Genomic DNA, 8,941 nt, shown 5'->3' with positions numbered 1-8,941 from the left:
ACCTTCAGTCTGATAGAAGAAAATAAAACTATACTATTATTATTTAAATACTATTGTGGAATTTTTATTAATTTGATAATTTCAACATAAAAATATCAGCCAACGATAAAATAAAAATGTTTTTAGTTTTGTAGTTTTTTTTTTTTGTTTGTTTTGATGGAATACCTTTCAATAGATTTTGTGTCTTATGTTGTGACAGACGGCTGAAAAACACTCCAGCTCAACTACAATCCTGAGTGCAGGAGAAGCACAGGTCTATTTATTTATTTCAGGCTGGAGTACTTTATTTTATTTTATTTCACAATAGTATGCTCTTTTATATAGCCTTAAGAAAATATTCATCAGGTTTTTTGTAAGAGTAATATAGTGACGTTTTCCATTTAATGTTTTGAAGTCTGGGTTTGATAAATTTTGATTTTGTTTATTCTATTAACGATTTGTTTGAATTTCTTTAAACCTGGAGTCCCCTGCTGGTTATAAAAATGAATGCAGTAAAGAAACCAGTAGTTTACTATGCAGATTTTGAAGAGCGCCGGTGATTTATTTATTTTATATTATATTATTTATTCATTTTAACTATCATTATTATTTATTTGAGCACGTGACAAATGCGACCCTTGCTCTATATTTGCATAAAACCATGATGGAACAAACGTAAATAAAAAAAGTTTTCTTCTTCGCGTCCTGCATTTTGTGAAACTGGTGTTCGGCGCCCGTTCTCCCGCCCAGGCCACGTGATACATTGTCGTTGCCTGGTTGGCGGCTTTTGAACAACTAAACTGAACGCCATTGGTCAGTTTGTAAACTGCTCCCAAACTGCGCTCGATTCAAAAGTGTTCTCAGCCGCAGCAACAGAAGCAGCAGCCATCCCAGTTGTTCGCGACGTCCACTGCGCAGCACAAGCCACGACACGACCAGGTATTAATGCCTTTATTTTGCGTTAGCATGATAGAAATTGATGTCAATTGAAACCTACTTTCGCATCATACTGCCACAAAGTTGTGTTGCCAGTAGAAACTATGTTGACGGGTTCCCTCTAACCGTTAACACTGAGGCTAATGGTGACCTTGCGCTTTTAGCATAGCATGATTTTTTTTTTTTTTTTAATTTAAAAAAAAAAAAAGACCACCCAACGGCTGGTTGTTGTTGTATTTTAACGTTACAACCTTGGACACAAGTGTCCACAAAGAGCCAGCAGATTGATTTTTCTTTCTTTTTTCTTTTTTTTTTTGTCGTTGCCCATATAACTGAGTTTAAACCATCGCCTTGTGTTAAGCGTCAATCGACGTTTTCGATTGTCGTTTTTTTTTTGTTTTTTTTTAAAAAAGAGAAAAAAGTGATGAGGTATTTTTTTGTTTTGTTTTTTTAAATTGTATTTTCTTTATGAGACTGTTAACAACCGGAACTGGTAGAGAGAACACAGTCGATCTTTATGCTGATCCACCGCCCTAGTGTAACTACTCATAGGTTTTCTAGTGCAGTGCCACTCAACACCAAACCTCGTTCACTCGATGTATGTTAGTCAAGAAAGAAAGAACTCACCATGTGACTTTGAATAAGCCCTCTGTAATGATCATCAACAGGATATAATGGAGGACTACTTGAAAATAGAGAAGATCGGAGAAGGTTTGTGTTGTTTTCCTTTCCTTTCCTTCTTTAAGTGATGAAACTAATGTGGTGGCTGTGGAGATAAACTATACCCGTCCCTGCAGTACAACATTGGCATTAAAAGCATCTGACCTGAGCGGGCGGCGGTCTCCACTGTTCTCCCAGGTACCTACGGAGTGGTGTACAAGGGCCGGCACAAGGCCACGGGCCAGGTGGTGGCCATGAAGAAGATCCGTCTGGAAAGCGAAGAGGAAGGCGTGCCGAGCACGGCCATCCGAGAGGTCACGCTGCTGCAGGAGCTCAAACATCCCAACGTTGTCAGGTGGGTTCAGCAAGTGAAGCCGGGTCGTCTGGTGGTGGGCTCTGCACGGCCGCAACAACAACAACAAAAGTTCTGAGGGAAAATTTGCACTCGGTTTACTACCACGAAATAAGAATATTTCTGGGGACAAAGTTGTTGGTAGAGTGGAACATTGGTCTTCCTCTGGATGGGAACGGTGTTGTTTTTACTGTTTTCAATACAGCCGTTTAAAGGGTTAAAGAGTTTCCTGGTACCTGCCCCAGATGATACCATGTTTTTCACCTTGTACTGCAGAGGAATGGCCTCTCATGAAGAAGGAGAGGAATTAAACACATCTCCAGAGAAGTGGTTGGTGCTTTGTTCTACATGTTTGAAGGGGCTGCAGCTGAGATGGTTGATGGCTGCTCACAGACCCAGGACGAGGATGCTGTGACTAAACCTCCGAGAGGTGTTGGTGTCCTTTGTGATGCATCGTTCCAGTGGCTCAGCAGGATCTGGCGTCACCGCCCCCTGCTGTCAGTTTGAGCTCTGTGTCACTCACCTCACTCACTTGGCTTTGGTTACGCCATACAAGACTTTTCTTATTTTGGCGGGAGCTCACTGACGGCTTGGATGAATGTTGTTTATCAAACATTTGAGTTGAGTTTGCTTGGTTTTAGTTTTCGTCCTCTTGAGCGCTGGAAGACGATGATTTCATCATCAAGGGTTGAAGGACTAATGAGTTTTGATCCTTTGGCTCACTGACGGAGGTGAAACATCAAGACCAGGTGGAAACTCTACTGGTGGCGACTCTGTTCAATGATGAACGCAGGAGCTTGAAGGATGTTCTCGCCTCCGTACCTGCTTGTCTGTGGAATTCACTGTTTTGTGTCTCCTGTCGACTCGGGAAGCTCTACAAGTTGTGGTCATCAAGCGTTCACCAGGTCTCCTTTGCTTGAATGATATTCATGCAATCATCTTGCATTGTACACCCGTCCATCTGGGATCGATTGTTTTTCTGCTTGCATTAATTACTACCACCGTCCACCATGTTGCATCGAAACCTTGTGTTTGTGTCCAGACTGCTGGATGTCCTGATGCAGGAGTCTCGTCTCTACCTCATCTTCGAGTTCCTGTCCATGGACCTGAAGAAGTACCTGGACTCCATCCCCTCTGGACAGTTCATGGACCCGATGCTGGTGAAGGTATCCGCTCTTTGCCATCCAATGCTCCCACATTCCACTCGTGTTGTACATCCTATCTTTTACATCGTTTCATCCTGGTCTTCAGTGAAGCCGTGCCTCCTGCCATTAATCCGGGGGGGGGGGGGGGGGGGAGGGATTAAGTTGATCTCCAGGAACCGACATGTTTAGCGTCAATGTCAGAGTTGCAGGTTCCAGTTAGAACTGAGGTCGTAGATCGGACCATGCAAATGATTGATGCCGCCTCTTTCCGTCCCTCTTTGTGCCATGTAGAGCTACCTGTACCAGATCCTGGAGGGAATATACTTCTGTCACAGCCGGCGCGTCCTGCACCGGGACCTCAAGCCCCAAAACCTCCTCATCGACAACAAAGGCGTCATCAAGCTGGCAGATTTTGGCCTGGCGCGAGCCTTTGGCATTCCAGTCAGGGTCTACACCCACGAGGTGAGGACGCCGAGCTCGCCAGGCGCGGCCTCGTTGTTGCTTTGAAGTGTGTGAGACTCGGGTGTCTCCAGTGGGTTTGGCATCGCCTCTCTCCGACGCTCTCCGCTGGCCCGCCTGGTGCTGACTGACTGGACTCGGTGTGTTCCAGGTGGTGACCCTGTGGTACCGAGCTCCAGAGGTCCTCCTGGGTTCGTCTCGTTACTCCACCCCGGTTGACGTTTGGAGCACCGGCACCATCTTTGCTGAACTTGCCACCAAGAAGCCTCTGTTCCATGGCGACTCGGAGATCGACCAGCTCTTCAGGATCTTCAGGTAGACTCCAGCATCCTTCAACCTTCAACCCTGCTAATTTTGAGTTTTATCCGTGAAATGTACTTTGCACGAGACGCACCTGGTTTTGTGGTTGAGTGAGTTTTTCATTCCACCACAGATTCTCTCTGTCCTCACACAGACTCTCTCTCCTTGTCTTCTCAGGACTCTGGGAACTCCAAACAACGATGTTTGGCCTGATGTGGAGAGCCTGCCCGACTACAAGAACACCTTCCCTAAGTGGAAGTCTGGCAACCTGTCGTCCATGGTGAAGAACCTGGACAAGAATGGCCTGGACCTGCTGGCGGTAAGAAAGATGCAACGGGTCACGGTGGTGCATTCTCCAGCTTGACTGCCACAACACACAACACACACACACACAACCTAACGCAGTTACTGCTTGTTACCAGCAGGCTGTTGGACTTCTGCTCCGTCAGTCGATGCTCTTGAATTCTTTATTGTCGTTACGCAGGAGTACAACGGAATTTAAAAGTGCCTTCTTTTGGTGCATCGTATATAAAAAAAAGGAGCAATAAAAACTAAAAACCAAACTACAAAAAAGACACACATGCCACACAACACTCAACACAGTCACATTCTGCAGTGACTGCACTGTTGCCCTTTATTGCGCAGGTCATGCCCCTGGGGTTCTGGACTATTCACTGCAATTATGGCCTTTAAAAAAAAAACAGTTTTTCATTCAGTTTGTCCTTGCCGTTCTCCTTGACTTCCTCGTGATGCGTTTGACCCTCGTGCATCACAGGTTCAAAGTCACGCAGCATAACACGCAGCCCTCTGAATTGGCTGCTTTATCCGTCTGTGAAATAAATGTGACCTCCAGCCTGGAGGTTTTCCAGGCAGTTGGAAAAAAGTGTAGAAGCAGCGTTGAAACCAGACGGCAGCCAAAGTGACCATGTTCCCTCTGTGTTCCCTCTGTGTTCCCTCTGTGTTTTCCCCCGGCATAGAAAATGTTGACCTACAACCCCCCAAAGAGGATCTCTGCACGCGTGGCCTTGACTCACCCCTACTTTGACGACTTGGACAAATCCAGCCTGCCTGCAGCCAACATTATCTGACTCTAATATGTGTATGAACAACGCAATGTCAAACTTTGTCACTTTGTAAATACTTTTGTGTGAAAATTGTTGTAGGCTCTATGTAGTATTGTCTTCCAACAATGTCCTTTCAATAAAAGTGTACTTTTTATGATCTTAAAAGCTCATTTATTAAATTCAGACCTATTTTCCTATATTGAAAAACAGAAAAAAAAAAAAAGAATTGAGATGAATGTAATGAAGAGGTTTCCCCTGTACATACTGAGCAGATGAGATTAAACGTTCAGAAAGCTTCAGTGTTACATGTATCTTCCCTACCAGGCCTCCGTCAGCGCTTGCTCTCCTGCTACAGTGGAGCCATGGACTGCGTAGTGTTAACGTGCCTCTGTGTTGTGTACACGGTTTCTTTAGAATGACGACAAGGCACGAATCAGCTGTACTTTGGTAGTTTATATTTACAATATTGTCACAATGCTAAACAGTCACACAATCTCTTCATCAGTCGTGAAGCGATTCCAAATAAATCAGTCGTGACGCCACAAGCACCGAGCCAAAACATATCTATATCATCTCCACTTACACATTCAATGTTTAGCCCCACCCCCACCAGCACGGAAGTGAACGTCATGGCATTGCATCCAAAAATAGTGAAGATCAGCTCGGCCTCAACACACACAAGGACAGCCTGTGGTTCTCTCTTGCATAACTGGCAGTGGATTTGATTTGATAGATGAAGTCCTCCTGGTGTGTCGTTGACAGAACGTGCTTTTATTTCCTCCTCTGGTCCATAAATCCACACAACCTGCTGTCATCTTCCAAAAAAAAACTCCAACAATAATCTAGAGTGATGGAGCAATGCAAAGCCTGCAGGGAAACTACTGATTAAGAAAGTTAACCAAGGCTTCTTCAGGCATCTCAGTCACATTAAGATACTAAGTGATAGACTCGGGCTGAGTTGTGTTGAGGTTGCTGATCTCATCCCTGCAGTGCTAAACTCAACACATCATAAGACACATTGCCTGGCGCTACACCTCAACAGATCCCCCGCTCATTTTAACACCTGTCAGTGGTGGAGTGGCCGAGTCAACGCTACAGCACAAACAGCCTCTTTCTTTGTGTACGTCCATAAAACCCTTTATTGTACATTAAAAATAAATTTGCATGAAACTTTTCAGGGTTTGAGGAAACACGCTAGTGATTGACGTGCACGGCGTCTTGTACTTGTGCTTCAGAAAGAATTACAGACTATCAAATATAGTGTGTAGGACATTGACATTGCATCACTGGCTCTGCTCGAGACCAATGAATAATGCACACTTTCTTGCTTATGGCGAGGCTTTAGCATCTGAGAACCTGCTCCCTGTGTGTTTCTGCTGTTTTATCTTTTTTCAATAGAACACTGAACCGGCTCGGGAAGTGCTGAGAGGAGACATGGACACTGACTGATAGCTAAGATATCAATTATCTGCTGCACAATGGGATACCGTTAAGAAGCCTAGTGGTTGTGCTGTTTAAATACTTTTAAATAAAATACACCATTGCATATTGTGGATAAATCCACAGAGTAGTAGAGGTCCATCATATATACATATATAAATATCCATCATAAATATATGAAAATTTGTTGCGCTGCAGGTAAAAGCATGGAATTTGTCTCACACGTCTTGGGGTGATCCCAGGACATCCTAGAAAGAAAATATTTCTGGAGCACACTGTGGCTCTCCATCTACAACGTTGAAAAAAAGTGTTTATGGGTTACTTTGTCCAAATCCTTTCCTATTAGTCTGTCTATGAAACCTGTTGAAGCCATAATTACCACAATCAGCGCTGAACACCTTTCAGGAATTATGATTGGATGGATGGATTTCTGATGGATTGATTTTTTCCCCTTTAAAAAGCAACGTAATGGCTCTGAATCCTCAGTGCCCCCTTCTGAGATGGTGAGACAGATCCTTCACTAAGTGCGTTTGCTGCTTTTATCCACTGCGTAACAACAAATATCATCTTTTACTGAGCTTGATCGCCCCCTACTGTCGGTCCTTCAGAGGGTTTCAGCTGGATTCCTCCAGGATGGCCAGGATGGAAGTGGCCTGCGACGCAACCTTTGCACTCTTATCATCTGCCAGTTTGTGGAGGCTTTCCTTGATGTTGCAAGACTTCAACTCCTCCGCCATCCCTGCGCAGGGCACATGAGGAGGGAGAGAAAAGTTCTGAAAACCTGCCGCGGAACCAACCAGCACCTTTTTTCCCTCCACCCAAAGTGACAAGACGTTGGCACTCTGACGAACAGAGTGCCAATAAGAAGAGGGCAGTATCTTGCCAGTGGCTCTACCTGACTGTGCCAGGCTGCAGATGAGGCCCAGCGCACTGAACTTGACTTCCACTGCTGCCACTGGATCCTCCAGCATCTTCTGCAGCATGGGCAGCAGCTCTGCTTCTTTGAAAGGAGCCTTCATGGACTCTGAGCGGTCGCATCCAGACAATAAACACATGGAAAAAGAGGAGACACGTGTGTGTGTGCGTGTGTGTGTGTGTGTGTGTGTGTGTGTGTGTGTGTGTGTGTGTGTGTGTTACCTGGTTCAAGCAGACCTACAGTCGGTCCATGTTGCTTAGAATTACTGTCTTTTGTTCTCTAATTTGAGATCCAGTGCAAACCTGTCAAACATGCTCAGGTGTTGTGTATGTGCAGGCATGTGATGATTACATACATGCAGTTCTAGTCTGATGAGTATGTTTTTTTTATTATTATTATTATTATTATTATTATTATTATTATTATTTTTCATTATTTTTGTTGTTGTTAAGCACTGTGGGTTGCATCTCTTTTGCATGAACAGCGCTATACAAATAAAGTTTATTATTATTATTATTATTATATTCTTCTTCTAAATGTTGGCCAGAACAAACAGAAACAAAGGAAGGAAGGAAGACGTCGTTACCAACATCCACAGCAGATGCGATGGCCAAGGCAACCAGGGCCTCGTTCTGCATGATGACGTGCTCGCTGGTGGCCATGGAGATCAGGTGCTGAACTCCACCCGCCTTTGCAACAGCACCAACCACTTCCTGTTTGGTGTCAATGAGACAAAGACAAAAAAGAAAAAACCCCAAACTAGATCACTGGCTGAACAGAAGGAGCCCAGTGTGTCTCAGGCAGGCGGTGTGGGGGCACCTACTGGGCTGCGGCTGTGTCTGATGAGAGCGGCCAGCAGGCGACTGGCTTCTCCCTTCACTCCTCCGTGCTCCTTGGTTTCACACCAGTCCATGATCTGAGTCAGCAGCTCAGCGTCCCTGCCCAGCACCAGCGCCGCCTCCTCTGCCGAGAACACACAAGAGCTCCGCGTCAACACAGCTGGCCACTGAAGTGAGGGTCCGACGGTGGCCAAATCAATGAGAGAAAGGAGGTGAATGAAAGCCAACTGAAAACCAAACATTTTTCCATGTGTTTCAACACACTGTGACTTCTCCCCAGAGCCACTTGTGCATCTTAAACAACAGCAGAAAGAGACTTGGTGGAAATGTTTGCAGCCAGATGGAGAAAAACCTCTGTTGGAACTTATTGCCCTGCCTTCCAATAACCAACCTACTGAAACTGTATAGACTGAAGTCATATTATCCATCAAGTATAAACAGGCACATTTGCAAATCAAGCAACAAAACATTCAAATCTAATAAAAGCCCTGCACTCATTACAAGCTGTACAATGCCCAGGCAGAAATAGCACAGAAATCCATTATGAATAAATTGTTCCAATTAGAATTCGACCCTCCCATATTTGTGGGTGTATAAAGTCACGTGGCAATCACCTTGTCCGTCCACCAACATGCGCAGCGTCCCCAGGAGTTTGAACTGGACGGGTGGCATGTCTGAGCGCAGGAGGGTCTTGATCCGTTCAGCCACTCCGTCCTCCAGCATCCGCACCTTGTTGGAAGCTGAGCCGCACCAAAGTCACGCACATATATATATATATGTATATATATTACTATACGCCATAGACGTACACTAAAGGGCTCAATTGAAACGTTGCTCAAATCCAGCTAAAG

General features: G+C 44.9%; 2 protein-coding genes across 2 annotated transcripts in view; one reads left to right on the top strand and one right to left on the bottom strand.

The window, feature by feature from the left end:
* Positions 1–794: 794 nt before the first annotated feature.
* On the top strand, positions 795–5,200 carry cdk1 (cyclin dependent kinase 1). Its single transcript, XM_076046148.1, has 8 exons — positions 795–918; positions 1,584–1,626; positions 1,774–1,930; positions 2,970–3,093; positions 3,364–3,534; positions 3,683–3,846; positions 4,009–4,150; positions 4,809–5,200. The coding sequence occupies exons 2-8, from the start codon at positions 1,590–1,592 to the stop codon at positions 4,917–4,919; spliced, it is 906 nt and encodes a 301-aa protein (XP_075902263.1). The 5' UTR covers positions 795–918; positions 1,584–1,589; the 3' UTR covers positions 4,920–5,200.
* A 1,634-nt stretch (positions 5,201–6,834) lies between these two features.
* The window catches only part of LOC142901532 (rap1 GTPase-GDP dissociation stimulator 1), a 9,559-nt gene continuing 7,452 nt past the window's right edge, over positions 6,835–8,941 (bottom strand). The window contains exons 10-14 of the mRNA XM_076046079.1: positions 8,705–8,830; positions 8,075–8,214; positions 7,838–7,964; positions 7,231–7,359; positions 6,835–7,074 (exon numbers count right to left, since the gene is read on the bottom strand). Of these exons, the coding sequence (XP_075902194.1) occupies positions 6,950–7,074; positions 7,231–7,359; positions 7,838–7,964; positions 8,075–8,214; positions 8,705–8,830 (647 nt within the window). The 3' untranslated portion in view covers positions 6,835–6,949. The remainder of the gene's footprint in view (positions 7,075–7,230; positions 7,360–7,837; positions 7,965–8,074; positions 8,215–8,704; positions 8,831–8,941) is intronic.

The sequence above is a fragment of the Nelusetta ayraudi genome, unplaced genomic scaffold (assembly GCF_046127955.1).
Source record: "Nelusetta ayraudi isolate G7.1 ecotype Tasmania unplaced genomic scaffold, CSIRO-AGI_Nayr_v1 ptg000089l, whole genome shotgun sequence".
Lineage (NCBI taxonomy): Eukaryota > Metazoa > Chordata > Actinopteri > Tetraodontiformes > Monacanthidae > Nelusetta > Nelusetta ayraudi.
Note: the sequence above shows the minus strand (reverse complement) of the source record. Positions and strands in the feature narration are given on the sequence as shown.

Excerpts from the sequence above, each read along its gene's own strand:
- cdk1 (XM_076046148.1), top strand. The coding sequence starts at position 1,590 with ATGGAGGACTACTTGAAAATAGAGAAGATCGGAGAAG. Across the intron at positions 1,627-1,773 it reads AATAGAGAAGATCGGAGAAG|GTACCTACGGAGTGGTGTAC; the intron begins GTTTGTGTTGTT and ends CTGTTCTCCCAG. Across the intron at positions 3,094-3,363 it reads TGGACCCGATGCTGGTGAAG|AGCTACCTGTACCAGATCCT; the intron begins GTATCCGCTCTT and ends TGTGCCATGTAG.